Raw genomic sequence first — 27,462 nt, 5'->3', positions numbered from 1 at the left:
TGATGAATACATAATCATGGATCAATGGACATGACCCTAACTTGGATGAACAATGCCAAGCATGAAATAAAAACTCTAGCAAGGCCCAAGATGTACAATGATTTAGGTCATAATCAAAGATTCATTTACCAAACAACAATGGCAATGCAAATGACATGAATGACATTGGCCAAATGAAATAGGTTAGGCATGGACTAAGCATGAGGATATGATCAGATGCAATGCTAAGGATGAATTGAATAAAGTGGAAGTTATGATTCCATGGAAATGGGCTTGAACCAATGAACATAGACAAGCAAAAGATGAACATGTAAGACCAATAAGCGAATGTTAAACAGACTAAAGAAACCTCCATAATAGCCCATGAACAAATGTGTCTTGAATGGATCTTGACCAGGCAAATGAAGCATACACAATGGATGATGAAACAACCATATGACTATCAAACACCACAACAATCATTTCAACCTTTCCTCGATGCATCATTCACATCAATGTCTCCCTTCAATCGTCTTGATCGTTCTCCAATAACTCAAACACATCCCAACTACTCTGACGTGAGTCTTGAACTCAGCTATGGCGATAACGCTTTATTGCAGGTAGTGGTGATGTTCCTGGGTCCTCAAATTCTCAAACACCTGGGGTGAATCATCAACATGGGTTAGGGCCACGCGTTCGGGGTAGCTAGGGGATGTGGTACCGGAGGTCGGTTAGGCCATCTCGGTCAACGACATTAGTCTTTATGGTATTCGTACGTAAACACATATTAATATTAATATCAATTGGTTCGATTTCGACTTTTATCTAAAATATACATTGTTTTTCAAAAAAATTTACGCAATACACAGAGGCACCAGACCAATTGACGCCTCCTCTCCCTTTTAACACATGAGCGCCAATTAGATTGACAATATCAGGTGCACTAGCCAATCCAATTGACGCACCTTTTTAACTGAAGGAGCATGCGTCAATCCAATTGGCGTCATCTATTCAAAGTGAGATAGTTGGAGAATTAATTTGAAAAGTGGATTATTTTGAGATTTTTTTTTAAAAAAATGGATTAGTTGAGTAAAAAATTCGTGATTAAAAGATAAATTAGATAAAAACTAATAATTAAGGTAATACAATAAATAAATTAAGGTGAGGGAGTTTGTGGCATAATTGGACTAGTTGAGTTGTAAAATAAATAAAATTGTTGGAAAAATAGAGGAAAATAGGATAGAGTTAATTTATAGAGAAACAGAGTGATGTGATGAAATGCAGCGCGGGAATTGGAAGAAAACCTAATTTGTGGGCATTTATTTGCCTTGGACTGGAGTATAAGGATTCTATTCATAATCTGAAGGTTAAACCCTAAACCCAATGTCAATTTCAATGGCGAAGGAAGTTGCTACTAGACGGGACCTACTCCAACGGTGGAGACGCATCGAGGAAGAAGAAGGGGACGCCGACGATGATGATGATCCCACTCGCCTCCATCTCCACAAAGAGAAATGGTTCCTTCTTTCTCTCTCTCACACACACACATATCCGTCCTTTTTATCTCTTAACCTATTTCTTGCTGTAATCTTCTGACCATGACACAGGTTTGCAGATGCATATCAATTTCTAATTGCCCTGCCTACTGACAATCATATATGGTGTGCTTCCTGGGATATAATGGGACCTCTTTTGGAGACTTTTTACAATTACTACAAAGATCACCGCAAACAATCACCTCTTAGGCAGCTATGGAACAGAATCTCTAATGAAATGCGCCATTGCCTGCAGTGTATTTCCCAGCATCATCAAGCCCAAGACACGTATAGTATGGAGTATGACTCCACCTCCATAGCTCCTCTTCTTAAAATCTTGCGAAACCTTGATTATGAGAGGGTCAAGTCGCACCTGACTGATATCAATGCAAAAATAATAGGGAAAGAGTATGATTCTGCACGCGATAATGCTCAAGTTGTTAATGTCTTGTATGAGGTAGCTGTTTTTTTTCTGATGCTTTCTTCTTTCACTAGTTCCAACTTTCTATTAAGTACTAGAAATGAATATTATGATGTAATTTGATTCATGTAGAAATAGGTTGACTGTCCTATCATTATTACGTCCTGTCCTACTTTGTTTTCTGTTTTCCTTACTATAGTATTACATTTCTTATTTTCTATTGAATTTTGAAATAGGTATTGATGTTCCCAATTCTCTTAGATTATCAGCCTCTGTTCACTGAGTTTGAGTTGTTTGTTGAGGCTATTGATAATAAGCACGAACTGGCTTTGTCTGGGCATCAACAATTTCCGGTAATTTTTGTTTCTTTTCCATGCTGTGTATTTCTGCTTGAACATCCATTATATATTTTTTTAGACATTCAACCTATTTTCTTCCAGGGAGTGTATGCATTACTTTTTTGCAAGAGAAGCGTTCGTTCTGTTGGATACCGCCTAGCAGGATCAATGGGAAGAGTAAGGTACTCATTTGTTGGTTGACATGAAATAGCTTCAGCTATACTAGTTGTAATTTCATTTTCTAGTTGTTATTGCGCTGTGGTACTTGTGTTTTCTGAAAGCAATTCCTGTATATCTATAAATCCCAGAAAAGGTATTTAGTAATATCTTATCTTGAAACCAAATTTTTGACTCAAAAAAGATATGAAGATGTGAACGGTGAACCCAATTTTTTTTTTAAATGCATGGTAGGATTTTGTTATTACTAATTACCGTTGTTAGAGTCATGGAAATATACCATGTTGCTTATCTTTTATTTGGTACTGTATTCACATATATTTTTCTCCCTCCAGACATTTTAAGCATTTTTTTCTTTTTGGTAACGATTAACGATTGTGTATGCGCATGCTTAGGAGCGCAGTAGACTTGGAACCTCTGCAACCATTGCTTAAGAAATTTATTGGCTGTTTAGAGGCAGATACCTTGCCATTGGTTATGGAGACTTCAATACCAAAAACTCCGTTGGATCGCATGTCCATATGGACTGGTATCAAATCACTGTAAGTAGTTTGTTTTTCTTTTCTTTTATTAGTATCAAGATTTAGCTTAGTCAGCTGTTTTCTAATATTGACATGGTACATTTTGACGCATGTCTTGTGAAGACTTGGTTTCTTGGATCCTCCAGCTTTTGAAGAAGGGATATTGGAAAATTATCCCTTTTTTCTTGACATTGTACTCAATCATATTAGTGGCGATTCACTTGAATTTTCACATGCTGTTACTTGCTTGAGACTACTTTTCGAAATGCTCGGTACACATTTTCCTTTTCCAATTCCTAAAGTTGTTTCCCCCTTCTTTTTCCTTAATTTTAAAATATTTGTTTTTCTGACATTTTCTTTTGGCTTGGTTTAAGGCTGTAAGCTTTGGTTAAGCTCTACACTGTCTCCAAATGCAATGCGCAACACTCTACTTGGTCAGTGCTTCCATATTCGCAATGAGAAAATCCATATAGATATTTTTGGTCTATTCCAACCCTTTCTACAGGCATGTGCGTATTAATCTGGTGTTTGTTTGTTTGCTTGCTCTGTGTGTGTTTTGTTTTTTGTGTGCGGGTGGGGGGTGGAGAAGGATGGCTTGTTTTGCTGCTGACACTATTTGAATGTCTGATCAAATCTTCCAGTCTCTTGAAGCTTTGCATGACGGGGAGCATGAAAAGCAACGTAGGCATTTTCTCTATTTTCTCCTTCATCAAGTGCCAGCGAGCAGTAACTTCAGCATTCTAACAAGAAGATTGGCATGTCAGGTTATTACATTTAGATTTTTGCATGGTGGCTGTTGCATGGCTTGTATAGCTTTAGTAATTGATGAATAGAAGATGTTTGGGCTTATCTTAGTTGCTATGTTTTCAGATGGCACTTCTTATTGTGCACCGAGGTTACAAGATGAGCCCGCCTTGCCCTCCTTTTGAGTGTGCACATATGTGGTATGTAGTTCTACTCTCCCTCTTGTCTGTCTGGGTTTAAATTCAAATTTTGGAACTTAAAAGTCATTGCTAACTAGAAGAGAAGTAAATTTACCTATCTTCAGTTTAGCGATGCAGAAAATAGGGACTAAGAAATTGACTTAAATGGGTAGAGCTTTAGAGGAAAGTAAAAGTAAATGGCTCTATAGTTGGACTTCGCGTGGTTATTTTTGCGACTATCCATTGGATCTATTAATCATTGTTATCTCTAAATATAAGACAGATATACGAAATAGTGGCCGCATGTTGTTCTAGCAAATGACTTAGAATGCAGTCATACTTTGCATAGGAAATTTCTATTTACCAAGAAGTAAGGAAATCCTTTTGATTATATTTCTTACTGAAAATGTAAGTTGTGTTGTATTTATAGATAATCCTTTTGTAGGTACACTAAATATCGCAATAGGGCTTTATCCTTTGAATCTAGTTCCCATCACTGATCCTGCGGTTTGAAGCAAATGTACTTTGCACTAACTGCCAAGTTCACTAATCACAATATTCTGATTCAAAGTACGGAAACCTTGGATTAACAATAAATCTTTGCATCCTTTAGTTACTCCTTCAATCAGTTGCTTTCAGACAAGGAATTTTTGTCATCTTAGCTAACAGACAAGGAGTTCACTTCATAGGTAGGTATGTTGTTTGGTCCAATCGCCTTACTCTTTTTTTGAAAGGCAAATAGAATATAAATATATAAAATAAAAGGAGGGCATTACCGACCAAAGTACAAGAATCCAAAAATCCGACGATAGTAATTATAGTTCCGATCCTCTTCTTTAATATCGAGTCTGGTGAGATATTATATTCTTCATTAAATAAATTGTAGAAATACGTCTTCCACCTATCCTTTATATCTTTTTCCTGAATGAAGACTTTGCTTTCTTCATGTTTAATATGTCACCCCACTTTTATATGTGATAAGATGTTCATGTCTTTTTCTAAACCATGTATTTGCTATAGTAAGATCCAAAGCCGACGAAAACTCTAAGATGGATTTACCTTCCGCATTCACCTCCCCTAAGCCAAATCCCCCATGGACACTCTCAATGTATTTGCTATAGTAAGATCCAAAGCCGATGAAAACTCTAAGATGGATTTACCTTCCGCATTCACCTCCCCTAAGCCAAATCCCCCATGGACACTATCAAAATCTCTTGCCATGCTACCTACATGTCCATTGAGCCCTCATCCTAGGAAAAACTTCTCTCCTTGGAGGATATCCTGAAGTAAACTGATAGAGATATGGATGACGAGGTGGGCCTTAACTATGGACCTAGGGTCTATACTAGAAGAAGGGGTCAAGGAGTAAAAGAATAGAGGCAATAATTATAGGAGTTTGTTACTATAATTATGGGAGTTGATTATAATAATTATAGGAGTTTGTTATGATAAAATAGGGAAGAGAATAATCAACTAAGTTTGTGTCTATAAAATAGGGAAGGAAGGGAGGGAAGTAGGTATCTAATTATTCTATTAGGGTTAAGGATCACCATCTTGGTGAGGGAAGCACTGTGTGCTTAAGGGCTGATAGATATTCTCTATTAGTTTGTTATTTTCTTCATTGTTATTTCTATGTAATTGTTCATCCGCAATAATACAATTACGACATTCTTTCACTATTCTATTCATAAATTCATTGTCACTCACATATTCATATAAGAACCCATCAATTGGTCCGACCTGCCGGATCGAAAAAAAAAAAAAAAAAAAAAAAATCCTACAAACAGAGATTGTAGATGCCAAGGCAACCTAAGATGGGAGACCGGGTTGAAGCTTTGGAGAAACAGATGGAGAATGTAACAACGACTCTGCAGGAGCTGGCTCTGCAGATGCAACAACAGAGTGTGCTATTAACTGAATTAAGCAAACAGACTGGTAAGAGAACACCGGAAGCAGAGCCATCTGTGGGTGATTTGTCACAGAGCGAATCACGTCTTGCTGGGAAGAAGGTGAAACTTCCTTTGTTCGAAGGGGGTGATCCGGTGGCGTGGATCACACGAGCTGAAATTTACTTCGATGTTCAGAACACATCGGATGCGATGCGGGTGAAATTGGTTTGACTGAGCATGGAGGGTGCAACAATCCATTGGTTCAACTTACTCATGGAAACAGAGGACGATCTGTCCTGGGAGAAATTGAAGAAATCGTTGATCGCGCGTTACGACGGTCGTCGATTAGAAAATCCATTTGAGGAGTTATCCACCTTGCGTCAAACTGGCAACGTGGAAGAATATGTTGAGGCGTTTGAGTTACTGTCATCACAACTGGGGAGATTGCCGGAGGAGCAATATTTAGGTTATTTCATGAGTGGATTGAAACTTCCAATTAGAAGGCGTGTTCGCACTCTGAATCCTGTGACACAGATGCAGATAATGCGAAGTGCTAAAGATGTAGAGAATGAATTGAATGAGGAAGACGAAGACGGAGAAAGAAGTTACAGGAAGAAGCAAGAAGAACTTCCTAAAGAGCTGGAGGATGTTGGTACTGATGACATCTATCCTGACAAGGTGTTGGGTACAAGGCTGACAGTACAGGCAGGTGTGACTGTTCTGCAAAGTCTCATTCAATGGAAGAATAAGTATTTGGATGATGTGACTTGGGAAGATGATGCTTATTTGAGGGGACAATTTCCTGAATTTAGCCTTGAGGACAAGGCTGGTTTTAAGGAGGGAGGTGTTGATAGAGATATTGATGACGAGGTGGGCCTTAACTATGGACCTAGGGTCTATACTAGAAGAAGGGGTCAAGGAGTAAAAGAATAGAGGCAATAATTATAGGAGTTTGTTACTATAATTATGGGAGTTGATTATAATAATTATAATAATCAACTAAGTTTGTGTCTACAAAATAGGAAAGGAAGGGAGGGAGGGAGGGAAGTAGGTATCTAATTATTCTATTAGGGTTAAGGATCACCATCTTGGTGAGGGAAGCACTGTGTGCTTAAGGGCTGATAGATATTCTCTATCAGTTTGTTATTTTCTTCATTGCTATTTCTATGTAATTGTTCATCCGCAATAATACAATTACGACATTCTTTCACTATTCTATTCATAAATTCATTGTCACTCACATATTCATATAAGAACCCATCATAAACCTTCATAGTCCTCCCAAAATTTTATCTTCAGGTGTTCTGCTAACCCAACATGAGGTACGTATGCACTAATAACATTAAAGGTGTCTTGTTCCACTATAAATTTCAAGACTATGATCGATCTCCTACTCTTTTCACATCCACAATATCCTTCTTCCACTCCTTATTTGTTGGTTTTATGACTGAAAGATGAAAACATAGAAGTATAGGAAAGGAAGTTGCAAGTTGAGAAGGAATAGGGAATTCGGTTCTTTCATTCAGCGGAAGCAATACACTTAAGTAATTCAAAATAAAATTGAACACTACATGTTGCCAACACTTCAGCAAATAACAACTACTTGCTCCTAAAATGTAGGAACCACTAATTGATTGAACAAAAAACTGAAACAAAATAAAATAAACAAGAAAAGCCATGTAATGCAGTCCAAAAAGCAAATAATTAACACTCCTCCTTGCTTTAGGATCTGCAAACTCCAATTTTCTGTATTAAGAACTCAAACTTGCTAACAGGAAGTGGCTTTGTAAATAAATCTGCCAATTGATCTTCTGATCTGCAATAAACCCAAGTGGCTTCTCCACTTTGCTGCACCTCTCTTAAGAAGTAGAGCTTGATGTTGAAATGTTTAGTCTTCCCATGACATATTGGATCCTTTGAAATTGCAATTGCTGCCTGATTGTCGACACAAATTTCTGTCTTATCATTCTGCTGGATATTTAAATCACATAAAACCTTTTTAACCACAAAACTTGATTTACTACAAGTGTTGCTGCTATGAATTCAGCTTCTGCAATGGATTGTGCAACAATCTCTTGCTTCTTTGTGCACCATGAGAACATTCTTGAGCCTACGCTGAAGCAATACCCCGAAGTATTCTTCATGTCATCCATGGATCCAGCCCAATCAATATCAGAGAATCCATACAACTTGAACTCTTAACATTTCTCAAATTTGATGCCAAAATCAATAGTACCTTTAATATACCTTAGTATTCATTTTGCTGCTATTAAATGCATTTCACTAGCACAATGCATAAACCGAGAGAGAAGACTTATATCAAATAGAATGTCCGGCCTTGTTGCCGTGAGATACAGTAAACATCCAATCAAGCTCCTATAATATCCTTCATCAATTTTATCAGCACCATCTTCTTTGCTCAACTTTTTCTTTTAGTTCATTGGTGTGCTAACTACTTTGCACTCCTCCCTCTGAGTTTTTTCAATATTTCTTTTGCATATTTTTTTTGACAGACGAACACGTCATTTTCATTTTGTTTGATTTCAATGCCAAGAAAGTAGGTCCTAAAACCAAGATCTGTCATTTCGAAAGCCTGCATCATTTCTTGTTTGAACTCTTCAACCAGCCTTGTATCATCTCCGGTCACTAACATATCATCAACATAGAGGGAAGCTATTAGAAGATTATTTCCCTTATGCTTCACATAAAGAGTGGACTCAGATAAGCTTTTCACAAAGCATATGTTCAATAGATGATCATTTATCCTACTGTACCAAGTCTTTGGTGCTTGTTTTAAGCCATAACGGGCCTTTTTGAGTAGATAAACTTTATCTTCTTTATCTTGCACCATGAATCCCTCTGGCTGCTCCACATATATTTCTTCCTGTAAAACACCATTTAGAAAGGCTGATTTGACATCTAACTGAAATACTTTCTAGCCCTTTTGAGCAGCAACAACTAACGCTAATCGAATTGTATCTAATCTTGACATAGGTGCAAAAGTGTCACAATAATCAACACCAAAAATATGTGCATACCCTTTAACTACAAGTTTGGCCTTGTATTTATTGATTGAGCAATCTGCATTTAGTTTTGTTCTAAAAACACATTTAACTCCAATGATTTTTCTATCTTTAGGTCTGTCAACTAGTTCCCATGTTTTGTTTTTTTGAATCATTGACATCTCCTCCATTGCATTTTTCAACTTTAGATCTTTTAATGCTTCCTCACAGCAAGCAGGTTCACATATTGCTACATTGCACTGTTGATAGATGTCAGACAACAACCTTGTGCCTCTAATGGGGGAGGATCATCTTCTAATTCATTTTCACACAACTCTGTTGTTTGCTTTTCAAGATGATCATTTCCAATATTGTTGAAAGATCCAATTGTTCTCTGAGGATTCTTCCAGTCCCATTGTTGATCTTCATTAAAATGCACATCCCTAGAGACAATCACCTTTCCACTTTGAGGATGATACACTTCGTAGGCTTTTGAAACTGAACTATATCCCACGAAGATGCCCGAAATTGCTTTCTTGTCAAGTTTGTCACGCTTAACCTGTGGAACATGTCCAAAACAAACACAACCAAACACTTTAAGAAAGGACAGTGAAGGCTTATACCCATACGAAGCTTCAAAAGGAGTTTTATCTTTCTAAGCCTTCAAAGGAAGTCGGTTTTGAAGAAAGACTGATGTGTTTGTTGCTTCTGCCCAAAAATGTTCAGGCATCTCCTTCTCATGTAACATACATCTAGCCATCTCCATTACATATCTATTTCTCCTTTCACTAACTCCATTTTGTTATGGAGTGTATGGTGTTGTGAGTTGATGTTCAATTCCAGCTTCTTCACAAAACAAATTAAATTGTGTTGATGTATACTCCTTGCCATTATCGGACCTCAAAAATTGAATCTTGCAACCGCTTTGATTTTCCACCATTTTCTTGAACTTTACAAATACTCCAACCACTTCATGCTTGAAATTCAAGAAAAAAATCCAGCACATTCTTGTAAAATCATCTATGAAAAGAATAAAGTAGAGACTACCTTGTAATGATGGTGTTCTTTGAGGTCGTGCATCATCAGGGTGAATGAGTTGCAACTTTTGAGAGGCTCTCCAAGTTGTTTTGGGAAATGGTAATCTGTTTTGTTTACCAAATTGACAAGCATTGCAATTTGGCAAATGATTGGACAGTACTGGCAGACCTCTTTTCATGTCTTTCTTTTCCATGTTCAACATTCTTTGAATATGACAATGACCAAGTTGCTTGTGCCAAAGTTCTGTCGAACTAACATGGGTGAAATAGGCTGTTTGCTCCTCCTCAGTTGGATCAAATGAGAAGCTTTTAGCCTCATTTTAACCTTTAATATCTCCCCACCAGTAGTGTCAAAGATAACACAATGTTGATTTTCAAAAGATACTTTAAATCCTTTTTCTATCAACTGACCCACAGTAAGCAAGTTTTGGTCAATATCGGGTACATAAAGAACATCTGAGATTGTCTTTATACCTGAAGTTGTTGAAATTAGGATGGTTCCTTTTCCTTTTGCAGAAATATAACTACCATTCCCAATTCTGACCTTTGAAACTTTAGTAGGCTTTAAATCCTTGAAAAGAGTTTTATCATATGTCATATGGTTTGTACAACCACTATTAATCAACCAATATTCTGAGCTACTCCTCGTTGAAAAACATGATGCTGTAAACATCTGATCTTCTTCGTCTTACTCTACAACTTGGCATTGACTTCATTTTGTTGAGACTTGCCTTTGCATATCACCGCTTCATGTCCAAGTTGATTGCACTTGTTGCATTTTGCATCTGGTCTTCTCCAACATCTAAATGGCGGATGACCCAATTTTCCACATTACTCACAAGGTGGAAATTTTTTCTTCTTTCCCTTATCTTTGCTTTGGTTGTTTGCACTACTTCCACCTACATGATGTTTGGCTGGTAAAGCACCTTCAACCACATGATCTTGCCTCATGATCCTTCGTTGCTCTTGAGCTGGCAAGGCATGTAACACTGCAACTAAGGTGATCTTAGACAAATCTTTTGTGTTCTCCAAGGTGGTTATTGACTGCAGCTAAGGCACTGTAACCAGAATTTTTTCAACGATTTTGGAATCAACGAATTGAGTGCCGAGTAACCTAACCTTGTTTGCAATGGAAATCAATCTGTCAAGAGTAATCTTTGATTGTCTCAAACTCTTTCATTTTCTGCAATTCAAATTCCCTAATCAAGTTCAACACTTGCATGCCTCGAATCCTCTCATCCCCCGTGTGTTCTTCCTTCAAATAGTCACAAATTTCTTTTGCTGTTTTGAGGGTCATAATTCTGGTGAATACAGTTTGTGAAACACCGGAAAAAAGAACTGATTTTGCCTTTGCCTTCCGAGTTTTTTCCTCCCTGTGATATTTTAACTGAGCCATGGTAGGATTATTTGGCAGCGGAGGAACTTCATAATCCTCTTCCACGGCCTCCCAAAGATCCAAAGTCTCTAGGTAAGACTCCATTCTTACTTCCTAAAGGTCATAATTGTCCCCATCAAAGATGGGAGGAGCAACTTGTGAGAAACTTGTTTTAGTTTCCATTTTCGCAGGTCCCACAAGATGATAGCTCTACTACCAATTTGTTGGTTTTATGACTGAAAGATGAAAACGTAGAGTATAGGAAAGGGAGTTGTAGGTTGAGAAGGATTAGGGAATTCAATTCTTTCATTCAGCAGAAGCAATACACTTAAGTAATTCAAAAATAAAATTGAACACTACACGTTGCCAACACTTCAGCAGCAAATAACAACTACTTGCTCCTAAAATTTAGGAACCACTAATTAACTGAACAAAAAACTGAAACAAAATAGAATAAACATATTGTAGGCGCATAAAATTAATTTTCCTTCTAACCATCACATCCACTATTTCCACAGATTTTCCTGGAAGTGTGCTTATATTCTATGATCCAAAGCGATTTCCCCTCTCATGAGCTAACTTCTTTACCTACACCCGTTCACAAAAATGTGGGAACCCTTGCTTATTTTTATCCACATCCGGACGACACTGCAACGACCCTTGCTCTTTTGACCCTGTACTCGAGCCATACAACACGTTGTTTACGGGCAATGACCTAGCATTCACATTATTTCGTAGTTGATCCATGTCATAGAGATTCGGCAAAGTTATACGTTGGCTGTCGACTGCCTAACACAATCCTCTCCTTTTATCCGGGCTTGGGATTGGCTATGTATAGCAAAGCTAAAAAGAAAGCATAATTAGAAATATTTTTGAGAGAAAGTGTGGAAAGAAGTGAAATTGGGAAAGGGGTAGAAAATATTAATCCATAGAGGAATCTCTGAGAAAGTGCTCTACTATGAAAAATATCACTTTGCGAAGTTCATACGCAATATCTTAACTCATCTATATTCTAATCTAATAGAATTGTAATAGACCGTCCAGTCTATAAGAGACTATAAATAGAATGTAAATAATTCTAACAGCTGTCTGCATCAGCTCTGTAACAATTATTACACATGCAGAAACATCTTCACAGAACAGAGACTTGGACTACACACACATGTCGTACACTCTATTCCTGTTACATTCTTATTACTCAGAAAGTCAGGAAAAACTGATTTTAAATTTAACGAATTGAGGCACAATAGCCGGCCTTGTTTTGTGATGCATTTCCATTTCCACCACAGAAAGATATGGGCTAGGATAATGACTTAATGAATTGTATAATGTTAGTGTACAGATTCAACTGTCCGAGAACTTATACAAAAACTACTACTGCATTTATAATATGAATGAATTTAATCATACGGTGATGTGTATGATATTCTTGGATTACTCTTCTGTTCATTACCTGCTATTTGTCAACCTTTGTGTTGGACAGGGGACCCTCGCTTGTCTCATCTTTGAAGGACTCCTCACTTCACAGTTCTCTGAGGCAACCTGCTTTTGACCTTATACAGACAATCATAGTATCAGATGCTACTGCTTTAATATATTCAGTGCTGAATTGCCGCATAACTCGCAGCATTGATAGTAGCATGGCATACGAGTTCCTTAAATTGGATGATGAAAGTGATGATATTTTGCTGTCATCTATTCTAGATGGCGAAGAGCAGGATTGTAATAGTTCTTGGAGTGAATTCAATGTGCAGAGTGGTATAGCCTCTCAAGAGTGCCGAGATTGGATGTGCATTCCAATGTTATGGGTTGATGTTTTAGTTGATATCAGTCCCTCAATTCTTCCACTTTCATTTTCCAAAGCTGTTTTTTGGGCACGATCTCGTTTTCCGATGGTAGAGCTTGAGAGCAGTGCTGAAATGATGCTTCCAGTCAGATCTTGCCTTTCATCTGTTGCTGCAGAAATATCATCTTCGTTTGGGTGGAAAGTTCCAACTGGATCTAATGATGGTGGTGATGGAAACAAATCTAAGAACTCAGTTGAAGTGTTGACTATGTCTTTTCCTTTAATAAGAACATTTAACAGGTTGAACACCAGCTTGATTTCATTTTCATCTTATGTTATATTGAAGTTCGAGGGCCTTGTGCTTTTAAGTTAGAAGAAAGTTTTTAATTTATTGACTAAGTAATTTGGAGTTGCACCTCAGGTTCACTACACATTTTCTGGTTCAGATGAGACAAGGAGAACTTCGAAGTCAGTGGATTTGGGAACCACTAATGAGTCAAAGCTTGATCCTTTCGCTATTGGATCCAAATGACGTAATACGCCAAATTTATCTTGAAATTATATAGATCATGTGTTATTGCCCTTGTCGAAATGTGATGAGTTTTATTCTCATTCTTTTTCTTATTTGTGAGATACAACCTAAGATACGCCCTTTGCCTTTTCCATGCAGGATGTTAGACAGTTTGGAAAGTCTATGCTGGAACAAGTTTCAGATACTCGTGGTCTTTCTTGTGGTTTGAAGTTTCTTTGTTCTCACAGACCCTCGTTGCATGCAATTATTTTGGGACTAAAACATGCTATGAAACTGGTAATATTTTCAGCAAATGTTACTGAATAATAGTGTGGTTGCTATCTATCTTTCCTTTGTGTGTGTGTAAAAGAGGAAAGATCATGAACTTGTGCTCTTTTTTCTGTGCCGAGTCATAAAGCTATTTTTGTGATCTGTGAATTTGTGTTTCCATGTTGAATTATGTTTGTCTGGTCACTGATCATGTCTAGTCACTGGATAATTTTTAGATAGTTGAATATTTACTATGCTCATAGTATTAAATCATCTTTGGTAATTACAATTTTTGTATTAAGTCATCTCTTAGAAGTTTACGGGTTTTGCAGAGATTCCAGTGCAAATTTTAGAGTTTGACAACACTGGTCTAGTGATCATTTGACCAATTGCCCTTTTTTTCTTTCCAATTTTACTAATATCATTGTGTTTCCATGCTAGGTCCAACTGGATTCTGTTCTGTTGAAGTTTCATACTTTACATCATTTTTGGTTTCTTTTATGCAAATTACTCAAAGATGAGGGTGTACTTGGCCCAGAGTTGAGTGTGCCAAAGTTCTCTTCACAAGGCGGATTTTTAAAACAGCCAGCTTTTGATTCTCTGCCTGTGGATATTGATAAACATGTTATCAACGTTGAACTAAAAATAAAGGAAACATTTAGTCGCTTACTATCTGAAATGGCATGGCCTGTTTTCTGTAGGTGCCTGGGAAAAGGCAAGGAATTCATTGATTACAATTTCTGCCAGGTATTATGTTGTCTGTTATTTTCCTTTGTGGAATTGTATTTTTTTTCTTTCTGGTTATGTTAAGTAGCATTTAAAATACTTTGTTATTTTACACTCAAAGTACATTCAGCACATTGCTTTTATAATGCCTTCATCATTTGATGTCATACAAGTATGAAACTTGGCTACTGTCCATAATTTATTAATGAACATTTTTGTAAATGATTTGATACGTCAATTTTTGCTGCTGATTTCTGAATTCAGGTTTAAATGAGTAATTGAGATTTCATCACATTTGAGTTTTATTTAGCTTTTCCAACTTCACTCTTTGAATTTTCTCTCTCTTTAATATCAATAAGTTTGTTTTACAAAGGAAAGTTAGCTTATTTACTTTTGCAGTTCTCAGATCATCTGGATTGTAGAAGCAGGAAGTACTTCACATTTAATAGTTCTTTGTTGTTTCAGATGACTTGTGTTCGGTTGCTCGAGATTCTCCCTGTTCTTGTTGATAAACTCTTCCTATTTGATGGAGAAGAGCTTAGAAATTTCACAATGCTGGTAAAAAATAAATTGGGTGTCAAATGGATTCACAATCTCATGGAATGGGGAAAGTCAATGCTAAAAGTTGTAATTATTTATTGGAAACGAGCACTTACTTATTTACTGAATCTGTTCAAAGGTTCTAGTAATAAAACTTCTGCATCAGCAATCATGATCATTGAAAATCTTATTATGAGCAGTGAGTTTTTTTTTTCTTTTCTTTTTCATGTACTTGTTTTCCCTCCTGTTTCTATGAGTTCTATGCCATTAATATGTTTTGTTTTTGTTTTGCATTGTCTATTTAGATGGTTATACCTTGGAAGAATTGACAGAACATGTCTCTCGCCTGACCATGTCTCTATCTAGTGAAGACTCTCATATTTTTCAGGATGAAAATGCGAAGTTCAAATCATCATTAACTAAAAGCCTTTCTTTTAAAAATAACTTTTTAAGTTCTGATATTCATTCTTCATCCACGGAAGATAAAGGCTTACAAATTTTGGACTCTGAAGTGATGACTGGCAAAAAAGATACAGAAACTATAGTTATTCTTTCAGATGATGAATTTGAACCAAACGTGTTTTCTAATTCCATTTTATCAGTTAGTGAGACAGGTCAAAACATATCTGATGGCAACATAATGACTCATACCGCTGGTAATAGTTCACCAGCAACTGACCGTGCAATCCAGAATGTTGCTTACATGAAAACTTCTAAGGAAATAAAGGAGGCCTTCCAGAAAAAGGATACTGCTGAAGCTTTCAGTCTTTCTTCTCAGAAACAAGACTGTGGTAATTTACGGAATAAGCTTGCAGTAGCTCCATATGTTGATTCAAAGGGCCCGGAGAGTTGTAAGAGGGAAGGAATTTCAAAATCCAAGGATAGGGTCAATTCGATAAAATCTTCTGTTGAGACTCTTAGTACTAAGAGTTTGAATAGAACCGGCAGTATGGCATCCAAAATTAGTGACACTCTGTCATGTCCCGGTAACAAAGTTTTAAGTGATTTTCGGGATTCTGAAGATGACCCGCTAGAAACTGCATTGAAATCTGTGGGGCGTACCCAGTTGTATGTACCAAAGCCCACTTCAATTTTGAAAAGACAAGTTATTCAACTAAAAACTACTCTTGAAAACAGATCCGGTTGTCTTCATAAGGCAGGGGACCCAACGAGAAGATTCAAGCCACCAAGTTTGGATGATTGGTATAAACCTATTCTTGAGATAGATTATTTTGCAATAGTTGGTTTGTCATCTGCAAGAAAAGATGAAAGCCGAGCTGTTAACAAATTAAAGGAAGTTCCTGTGTGTTTTCAATCGGCTGAACAATATGTGGAAATATTTCGACCATTAGTTTTGGAGGAGTTTAAAGCACAACTTCAAAATTCTTTTCTTGAGATGTCTTCGTGGGAGGAGATGTTTTATGGAAGCCTTTCTGTGATGTCGATAGAGAGAATTGACGATTTTCATATTGTTCGTTTTGTCCATGACGATGGTGATTCTGCTACATGCAAGAGCTTTTCAGAAAATGACTTTGTTTTGCTATCGAAAGATCCTCCACAAAAATCTAATCATGATGTTCACATGGTTGGAAAGGTATACTGTTCTCTTTATATGATTTATATAGGGAGTTTTCTCACTAGTCTATGAAGTCCTGTAGTTGATTGTTTTGGGCTATGCATTATAGAGTATGTACAAAATGTGAAGTTTGAAAGTGATGGGAAATCTCTTGATATTTGCATTGTACAATAAAAATGCAGAAAGTTTGCAATTGTAACATAACTTTTTTTCAGTCCACCTCACATATGTTGGCCACTCCAGTCTGAGATGGGAGTGAAAAGTTAAAACATCTTTATCCCACCCCATTTTCACCCTCCTCTTCATTTTCTTCCTTCCTAAACAAGTATTGCCTTAATGATTCTTGCAAATGATGATTTTTTTTGGCAATTTGCCATATGTATCCACTCTGTTGGCATTATCATGTTTTATTGAGAGTTTTAACTTATATGAACCATTGTTTAATCTTATGTGGCAAACCATGTCAATTTTTGTTATAATTGATTGCTAATCCAATGCTCCCGCTGGTTGTTTTCGTTTTAACTATTGAGATAGAAGGTTAAATAAGAATGGATAGAAGAGGTAAAAGTTAATGTTCTGAAGAAATCTGAATATATATATAGCTGGCTCCCCAATGTGGCAAACACTACCCTCAATCCAATGTGGCTTTTCTCATCAATGCAACTTGAATAATGGAAACCAAATAATTCTGTCATGCTATAACAGTCAATATGTGTTTGCAGGTTGAAAGGCGTGAAAAAGACAATAAAAGAAGTTTAAGTATCATTATCATACGGTTCTATTTTCAAAACGGTTCTTCACGTTTAAATCAAGCTAGAAGAAATCTCACTGAACGAAGTAAATGGCATGGATGCCGAATAATGAGCATTACCCCACAAATTCGAGAATTTCATGCACTGTCATCTGTAAAACACATTCCCTTACTTCCGCTCATTTTAAATCCCATCAAGGATTCCTTTTGTCATGATGAATTTAAAAAAGTAGATCTCAGCAAGTTGTGCCAGTCATTGCAGCAGACTCTGAGGTCATCGTTTAATGTCACTCAACTCCAAGCAATAAGTGTTTCTATTGGAAGGGCGAAGGCAAAGAAAACTGTAGAGTTATCTCTTATTCAGGGTCCTCCTGGTATGAGGTCCACCCTGAGCTATCTCTTAATTTTGGAGATCTTATAACTTTTTACGAATGATTTTTACTCAGAAATTTGCATGTTTGTTATGTATATGTAGGAACTGGGAAGACACGTACTATTGTTGCAATTGTCAGTGCCCTTCTAGCTTCTTCTCCACATAAGATGAATGGTCTAAAAAATCCTTTAGATGAAAACATGACCCAGAATTCTTTTTCCACCTATTCAAGACCTAAGATTAACCAGAGTGTTGCCATTGCGAGGGCATGGCAGGATGCAGCCATGGCTAGGCAATTGATTGATGATGGCCAGAGTTCATCAAAATCTTTCGAAAACTGTGCGAGACGAAGAATTCTTATCTGTGCTCAATCTAATGCTGCTGTAGATGAATTGGTATCAAGAATTTCTAGCCCTGGTCTTTATGGAAGTAATGGGATAATGTACAAGCCTTATCTTGTGAGGGTTGGAAATGCTAAAACAGTCCATCAAAATTCACTCCCATTCTTTATTGATACACTTGTCGATCAACGTATAGCAGAAGATAGGATGCATTCAAAAGATGGGAAGAATGATTTGAAAGTAGATTCATCAGCAGTGTTGCGGTCTAATATGGAGAAACTGGTCGATTCTATCAGGTTCTATGAAACCAAGCGTGCTAACTTAAGGGATGGGGATTCTGATGTTAAAAGTCGCGTGGGGGATGAGAAAAAAATGTCTGATGCTGAAATTGAAAAGAAGTTATGCAAACTGTATGAGCAAAAAAGGCAAATATATAAAGATCTTCGGAATGTTCAGGCTCAGGAGAAGAAAGCCAATGAAGAAACCAAGACTCTTAGGTATCAGCTGCGGAAGTCTATACTAAGGGAAGCTGAGATAGTGGTAACTACATTGAGTGGATGTGGTGGAGACCTTTATGGAGTTTGCTCCGAGAGAATGTTATGCTCCAAGTTTCGGGGTCCTTCTGAACATACTCTTTTCGATGCTGTTGTAATTGATGAAGCTGCCCAAGTATATATATTTATATATATCTCTGTGCTGCTATAAATAATTTGTTTATAATCTTCTAGTTTTCATTTTGCCTTATGACCTGTTTCTATTGTTACAGGCTCTTGAGCCAGCTACTCTAATTCCTCTTCAGCTTTTAAAATCAAATGGAACCCAATGTATTATGGTAAGAGTTACTAACTCAAACTTTCAAAGTTCAGATATCGGGTAAGTAATTTGACTTACCTTTGTTATGTATTCAAGGTTGGTGACCCAAAGCAGCTTCCTGCAACTGTCTTATCAAATGTTGCAAGTAAATTTCGTTATGAGTGCAGCATGTTTGAACGTTTACAAAGGGCTGGGCATCCTGTTATTATGCTTACTGAACAGGTACTTTAGTTTTCTTCAGGATATGATCAAGAAGCGTGCTTTTGTTAGGGAAGTTAATAAGGAGCCTAATACCAAGGCTCTGCAAGTTTAACACAGAATATTTTTTGTTTTAAGTTAGTTTTTGTTAGTCAGTTAATTTTGGCTGTTTTATTAGTTAATTAGGGTGGTTGCCCTTTAGCAAAGGCTGTCTAGGAAACACTATAAATAAGACTACTGGGGATCTTTTGGCATTGGTTCATTTTGGAGGGATCTTTTGGCATTGATTCATTTTGATTGGAAATTTTCCAGTGGAAGAGAGCATTCACCCTTGTTTGCCTTCTATTTTTTCAATCAATAAAACTACTGGGGACAAACAAATTCCTCCCTTATTGTTATTGGAAGTTGATGACAGAAATGAAGATGGACATAAATCACATGAAGGAAGGTTTACCGGACATGATACAAATCAAGGAATTATTATTGGAAAATCAAGGATAAGCAGCGTCTCTTAGAGGATGGTAATTCTATCAAGAAAGGCCAAAATAAGAATGATGATACAGAGGATCAAGATGCAAAGGACGATCTTAAAATTTGTGTTCGGCCTAACTCATCTCTACAAAACCGGTTTGTAAGGTGACGGCTTTCCAAGCTTTGTAAACACTGCACAAGCCATATCTCTAAGCAACGTGGGACTAATTCCACTGCTTAAAACCCAATGCTATATAGGTGTTGGAGGCTGCAATGAAGGCAAGCCAAATGCCATAATTAGCCGACTAGGGGCGGACCGCAATAAAGGCGGAAATTTCTACACACCCCCTCACGCTCGGGCACCAATGAGCCTGAAGCGTGGAAGATGCGGGAAGCACAACAATGAGTCTAGGATAGACTTTGATACCATCTTAGAATGTGCTGATTGATCCTGTTAAGAGTCCCACATCGGACAATATATGGCCTGAACATGTGTTTATAAATGGAGGCAGTCCTCACTCTACCAACCGGTTTTGTAGGGTTGAGTTAGGCCCAATCACACATTCTTAACATGGTATCAGAGCCTCGTTTAAGATCCGGTGGGCCACCTACTATGGTTTCCGCTATCGGGCCACCCACCATTTATTTCCACGCTCCAGATGTCCAGTCCTGGGCGTGAGGGTGTGTGTTAAGAGTCCCACATCGGACAATATATGGCCTGAACATGTGTTTATAAGTGGGGGCAGTCCTCACTCTACCAACCGGTTTTGTAGGGTTGAGTTAGGCCCAATCGCACATTCTTAACAGATCCTAAGTAACTCATCCCTACAAAATCGGGTTGTAAGGTGACAGCTGCCTAAGCTTTATAAACACTACACAAGCCATATCTTTAAACAATGTGAGACTAATTTCACCCCTTCAAACCCAACAGAATGTAGGTGTTATAGGCTGCAATGAGGGCAAGCCAAATGCTCCAAATGTTTAGTTTTGAGTGTGAGGTGTGTGTTTGAGAGTCTCACATTGGATGTGATATGGCATTAAAAAGGTGTTTGTAAATTGTAAGTGGGATACATACATCTCTCACCTTACATCCCGGCTATGTAGGATGTGTTAGGCCTAATCCAAAAACTTCAGAACACCTTTGATTTGTAACTTTGGATAAGTTTCTTTGAAGATGCATCAATTGTTCTTACCCTTAAGAAGTCTAAAGCTCCTTGGGGAACCCTTGAGGTACTTAAGGTTGCATTTGCTATTCAGTTTTGTTGAAGCACCATCTTCTATTTTTTGCAATTCTCTTTCCCGGTCTTGTTGGGGAATGGATCTTGTCATGTTAAAAATTTGCATGATCTTGGTATGTGAAAATATTGTCTATTTCACTAAATATTTACAATCTTTAACGACGCTCCCTTATTTAATGTCTACAAAGAGAAAAACAATTTTTTTTTTCACATGATAAGGTCATGCGAAATTCTAACACGTGTGTACATTTTCATCTTGTTGTGCTTGAGCTTATGGGGAGACCATCATAAGAATTCCTGTAAACTCAATACTATTTTTACTGAATTCAATCATAAGACTAAAGATGGTCGGGATTGAACTGTAGATCATAAAGTCAATCATGCTTGATATTGCATTTAATAGCCAACCACTTTTCCTAAAACCCTTGCAACTTATATTTTGCACCTCCTGATTCTTAAAGTTGTCTTGTGCTCTGTAGTCAGTTGCAGCGTTGTGTAGCAGCTCTTAGGATGTTTGTGAAACTCTATTGCATTTTTTAGTAGTGGCCAATTAGTGGCTGCTACAGTGAAGCTCTTGTAAACCCTGAATATGCCCTCAACTTATAAATGTTCCCAATGTATTTTTTGAACTTTTCTTTTTATTTCATACTAAAACCTATTTGTTTTATATTATGTTTGAATATTAGTAGACACAAACTTTGATTCTTACTTATGAATATGTATTTTATTGTGTATTACTATGGTATAACTTTCTTTCATTGTACTTTCCCAAAATTTTGACATTGCGGCCATACCACTATCCACCATTGATTACACAAGTCTTGTTCTTATTATATATTCTTTCGTTATTTTGGTGCACAATTGGTTATATTTTTGTTACCCTGTTTTATGTAAAAGATCTGAATCCCCTCCCTTTGGTTTTTCTCACAATGGCAGTATAGAATGCATCCGGAGATATGCAAGTTTCCTTCGTCGCATTTCTATGACAACAAATTACTAAATGGTAGCCAAATGTCTAGCAAATCAGCACCATTTCATCAGACCGAGGGTCTTGGGCCTTATGCATTCTATGATATTATTGATGGTCGGGAGGCTCATGGAAAAAACTCTGGTGCAATGTCGCTTTGTAATGAACACGAAGCTGATGCTGCGGTTGAAATACTAAAGTTTTTCAAGAAAAGGTACCGGTACCAGTGTACTCTATCTCTCGTCTTTAAGTTTATTATTGATGACTGCTTACAGAACTTTCTACTGTATGCTCCTTAGATACCCAGCTGAATTTATTGGTGGAAGAATTGGCATTATTACTCCATACAAATGTCAACTTTCTCTTCTGCGGTCTCGTTTTCTTAATGCATTTGGATCTTCAACCATAGCTGACATTGAATTTAATACTGTGGATGGTTTCCAAGGTAGAGAGGTCGATATATTGTTACTTTCTACGGTAAGAGCAGCTCAGTCAAGCAGTGCTACATCTCAAATGAGCTCAAGTTCTATTGGCTTTGTTGCTGATATAAGACGGATGAATGTTGCCTTGACAAGGGCCAAGTTATCACTTTGGATTTTGGGTAATGCAAGAACTTTACAGACAAACAATAACTGGGCAGCTCTTGTTAAAGATGCCAAAGAAAGAAACTTGATCATGACGGCTAAAATGCCATATCATTCAATGTTCAAAACTGCTAATAGTAAGCGTGTTTGTGAAAATTCTGATAACCATGCAAGACCATTGAAGCATGTGGAGAAGGCTAAGGATAGTTGCCACAATGTACCAAAAAAAAGGGTTAATGACAATTATACCCTTGTGGGGAAAAATAAATGTGTTTCTGAAGTCAAGGACAGGAATAAGGGTAGTCGGGAAGAGAATAATTTTTCAGTTTTGGAAAAAACTTCCCTGACCAAGGAAAAAGATTCCAAAAATAAGCATATTTCCATAAAGAAGGATACAGTATGTGTAGATGCTGAAAGAGAAGATAAATATAAAATGAATATGAGCTTGGGAAGGACACCCTCAAGTAAAAGGCAATCCAAGTTTCAAAATTCAAAGAATGACTTGGACTATCGTGTGGGAAAAACAGGTGGTGGACACAAGGCATCAAAGCCTTCAAAGTCAGAAAAACTGTCTATGTATCCTGGAGGGGATAGGATCAGTTCTACAGAAGTTTCTACTTCCTCAATGAAAGGATGTCACGAAGAAAGAGATGCAAACAATCAAGGGAAAGCTTCTAATCAAAGTATGGTTGCTGAAATTTCAAAAAGGAAAAAACAGCGTGAAGCTGTTGATGCTATTCTTAACTCATGTTTGATATCTACGAAGAAGGATGAGAGATCGAAAATTGTTTCTGCCAAAAGATCCTTTTCCTCATCTGGTGCAGACAGGAGTATCAAACCACCTAAGAAAAGAAGCGGTAAACTTCCTCATCTATGCTTTTACTAATTTTGATGATGTAGATGTTGTTGTTTCCCTTTAGTTGATGCGAATGTGAAGATGCCATGAAAACAATATTTTTGGAGCCATGATAACAGATATTAAGTCCTTCTGGATTGTTTTTCCTAGCTTTACTTGAATCTCTTTTATCTCTATCTAAATAAAATCAATTAACATTATTCCATCCCATGTTCTTATATTTCTGTCTCTGTCTAATCATTACCTGATCATGATTGGTCATCCTAAAAGTGCTCTGGAAGAATAATTTGATTTAAGTATCTTTTGCATCATCTTTCATTGTATTCTTTTCTTACCTGTACCTGAATATATGTGAAGTGTCCTATTTTAGGTCATGTCACTCCAAAAACCCTTTGGTGTCCTGTAATTAGATTTTTTTTCATCTTAGTTTTAAATGTATATCAACACCATGCATGATATTCATTTATTGTTTAGTTTTATTTTTTCTCTATTTTTCATTATTTGATCATTTCAAGCTCTGAAGCAAGCCATAGTTGCTATGGTAGAGTAATGCTACAGTGTCGAACAAAGTTGACAGAATTCACCCCTAATTTGATAAGATTCAAGGACAGTTATTGATTAAGTCAATGTAGTGGAAGATTACCAATCCTTCCAAGAGTCAACTATAATCACAACTTATGCTGCAAAAATTTTGAACATTTGTCTCTATGTAGTATTTTTCTGCTAGAAACCCACGTGTTTAAGAGGCAAAAAAAAGATGGTGTGTTTTTTGTGTGTCAGCAAATAAATATATTAAGAGAAGTAAAAGCTGGTTATGTAGTATTTTCTGCTAGGAACCCATGTTTCAGATTGCAAATAAAAGATGGTTATGTTTTTTTTTTTGTGTGTGTAGGCAAATGAATGTTATAAGAGTAAAAGCTGGTTATGTGTTTTTGTTTGCATATATATCCCTCTAAATTTGAGATTATTTCAGTGCGACCTGACGAATGAGCATGGGATTATGGAAGAAACAGTTTTCTATGAGGATTTAGGCTGAAGTCTTTTTCCTGATCCTGTTATGATCACCCTTTTGACATATAGGACTTGGATGAAGAGATTTTTTGGCGCTCGCCTGGTGCGTGGGGTTTTATTTCGGTGACATGAAATCATTGGAAAGTTAGTGATTTCATTTAGTCTGATGATGTTAGTTAAAATGAAGAACAATGGCTATTTGTATATATGGTGGCAGGTTTATGTAAATACAAGAAAATTTATTCATAGTGGAATGACTATCTTTTTTATTTTTATAATGGTCAAGTGTAGTATTTATTTTTATAACGATAAAATGGAATAATTGACTGCATTAAAGAACCTTTCTTTATGTAGTAGCTCTTAAAATTATAGTAAATGTGCCAATTTTTCCTTTTCTTTTCATTCAAATTTTTAAACAGAAAAAACTGCTATCTTGGTTTTAAGGGATATTGTATGCAACTATGCATCACTGAGGTAGTTTTTTTGTTAAAATATTAGAGTAGACGATTTCTGTTTTCTTCTTCTTCCTTTTTCGTGAATATATGCACCATTTTATACTTGTTAAACTTGTAATATATAGGAGTGTACACGAGCTGAGTTGTATTGAGTTTGGTCTAATTCGCTTTCAAATCCGTTCAAATTTCAATGGATTGAATTTGTTGTTCAATTTGTAATTTCATTATCAAAATCGACTCGAACTAACCCGTTTGTTTATGGGTTGAGTTTGTAAGTTGTGTTTTAAATAAAAAAAAATTATGATTCTTTTGTTAGTTTAAAAAAATATAATACAATTCAATACAATCATACTTATTTATAACACTCAAATTCGATGAAACACATTATAATAATATCTAATAAAATTCATCAAGACGATATAACATTTGATAATAATATAAAATTCAACCAAAAATTTATTTCCATAAAATACATAAATTGAAAATGATACAACAATAAAATAAAAAATAATATTTAATCTTAGAATTACGTAAACTCATTGGTTTAGTAGTATTATTGGTGGATAATGAAAAAGTTATGGTTATTAGAGAAATATTAATTTTATATTTTTTATTTAAAATAATAATAAAAATAAGAAATTATTAAAGTCACATTAATATGTCGGGTCAACGGGTTTGTGGGTTGCAAAAACTCAAACCCGATACCCGAACAAAAATTATACAGGTTGTTATAGATTGGATTGGGTATACCCATAAATGAATGAATTCAGATGATTTATAGGTTGGTTTCGTTTGGATCAACGGGTTTGTGGGTCGACCCGCATCTATGAACACCCCTAATTGTATTGTATGAAATAAGTTTAGGTTTAACTCTGACTGAATAATGTATTTATAGACCATCCATGTGTTGTTTCATAAGGTTGCAATTCTTGATGAAACAACAACTTTTCAACATAAATTTGCAACGGTTCGCATATGGTTATATTATGCGCCACTTCATGAAGTGTTGCGTATTTCAAATGCATTTATTGTCATTAACTAAATTGCACACTCTTGTCACACTGGAACACTCCCATGAACATTGATTGTCCATAATTTCCAACAATCCCCCACTTGTTCTAATAATGACAAGTCTAATTCCAAAAAAGGAGGTATAAAGAATGTTAATACATTTAAGTATCTTTTGATTTAAAACTTAACTTTAGTGAGGACAACGCAAAGTCTAATAAGAATGTTAGGTGACAATATTTTTAAATCATTAATCCATATGATTAGATCGGCATTACCTCAGACACATTCTTTAAGGGTTCTTCCCCTACATATCTCTCTTAACACTTATTTATGGTCATATGCTTTCCTGTTTCATGAATTTTTTGTGAGAGAAACTTCAACTCTCACTTTGAGACGACACCATCTCGAAATTCACATAGGTGAAGTTCATATTGTATCATTTTCCATGAGATACTTATTCTCGGTATTAAACTTCATTAATAGTTTGGAAAAACTTAACCCTCGATTAAAATAATCAACATTATTATCAAATGTTCGACAAACATCCAAATCAACGACTTGTTGTCACCCATTGAATCTTGAGGTTAATGTTCTGTTAACGTAAGATTGGATTGCCGCCACTGTTGGAACTCTTATTGAAAGAGTTTCAACCCCATACCTCTCGAGGTTGTCTTTACTAAGTCTTTAGCCAGTGACTTAGTAAATGGATCAGCCAAATTATGGCTCAATCGTATATTCGTGAATGAAATGATTACATCCTTAATCAATTCTCTCACGAAAGAATGTCTAGGTCCCACTTTCCTAGACTTTCTATTATACTTTTTTTTTGTATGCTCTAGCTAAAGTGACTTGACTACCGCAATGTATCAACATCTTTAAAACATTATCTTTAGTCAATGAAATTTCCAATAGAAGGTTTCTCAATCATTCAACTTCTTCACTAGCGCAAGCAAGAGCCTCAAACTCCGATTCTATGGTTGAGAGAGCGATCTACATTTGTTTCTTACTCTTCCAAGAAATTGCATCGCCGACTAGTGTAAATATCCACCCAAATGCAGATTTATGATATTCAACACTCGATATCCAACTCACATCGGTATATTCTTCTAATATGGCAGGAAATCTACCATAATGGAGGTCAAGATTTTTGGTTTTTATAAGATAGCCGAAAATCCTAATGATGACCTTACAGTGCTCATCATTTAGATTGCTAGTAAAATCTACTCATTTTACTAACTGCAAATGCTATGTCGGGTCTAGTACATTACATGCACTTGCATATTCCAATTTAGTCACAATTCTTCCATCGTTCTTTTGAAGTTTGACACTAGGATCAAATGGAATGATCACTTACTTAAAGTGTAAGTGTTTGATCTAATTAAACATTTTCTCAATGTAGTGTGTTTGACTAAGTTCATAACCCCCACTGTTTCACTTTACTTTAACCTCAAAATTGTGTTAACTAGTATAAGATCTTTCATCTTAATATGTGGAAGTTAGAAACCTCTTTGTTTCAAAAATTCCATTCATCTCTTTGCTAATGATCAATCATATAATCAATATGGAGACAAATGAATATCACAATATTCTCACTAAACTTTATGTACAAACACTTGTAACAAGAATTAGATGAAGAAGGTTTTTAGATAATCATGCATGATGATGGAAGAAGGTTTTTAGATAATCATGCATGATGATGGAAGAAGGTTTTTAGATGAAGTGAGATATGGAATTCTGAGAAATTTAAAGTAATATAGTACGAATTGCAATGAATACCTTAATTATAT

At 36.3% G+C, this 27,462-nt stretch overlaps 1 protein-coding gene across 6 annotated transcripts; it reads left to right on the top strand.

Annotated features, from left to right (window-relative positions):
• Positions 1-1,209: 1,209 nt before the first annotated feature.
• LOC127087672 (uncharacterized) lies at positions 1,210-24,611 on the top strand. Of its 6 annotated transcripts, none has more exons than XM_051028603.1 (22): positions 1,214-1,496; positions 1,595-1,971; positions 2,172-2,288; positions 2,376-2,455; positions 2,846-2,992; positions 3,095-3,243; positions 3,346-3,476; positions 3,613-3,735; positions 3,842-3,915; positions 12,681-13,283; positions 13,405-13,516; positions 13,654-13,791; positions 14,206-14,511; positions 14,956-15,229; positions 15,336-16,624; positions 17,329-17,731; positions 17,833-18,740; positions 18,838-18,903; positions 18,981-19,106; positions 21,728-21,972; positions 22,058-23,199; positions 24,172-24,611. In XM_051028603.1, exons 1-22 carry the CDS (start codon positions 1,454-1,456, stop codon positions 24,186-24,188), a joined length of 6,870 nt encoding a protein of 2,289 aa, XP_050884560.1. In that variant the 5' UTR covers positions 1,214-1,453; the 3' UTR covers positions 24,189-24,611. The 6 variants fall into 6 exon arrangements, 5 of the variants coding, with proteins under 5 accessions (XP_050884563.1, XP_050884560.1, XP_050884558.1 ...); XM_051028601.1 differs by having other exon boundaries at positions 1,587-1,971; XR_007789994.1 differs by lacking the exon at positions 24,172-24,611 and having other exon boundaries at positions 1,210-1,496; positions 1,587-1,971; positions 21,733-21,972; positions 22,058-22,253.
• Positions 24,612-27,462: the final 2,851 nt, after the last annotated feature.

The sequence above is a fragment of the Lathyrus oleraceus genome, chromosome 5 (assembly GCF_024323335.1).
Source record: "Lathyrus oleraceus cultivar Zhongwan6 chromosome 5, CAAS_Psat_ZW6_1.0, whole genome shotgun sequence".
NCBI classification, from domain to species: domain Eukaryota; kingdom Viridiplantae; phylum Streptophyta; class Magnoliopsida; order Fabales; family Fabaceae; genus Lathyrus; species Lathyrus oleraceus.
This window is presented reverse-complemented; position numbering and strand designations above follow the sequence as displayed.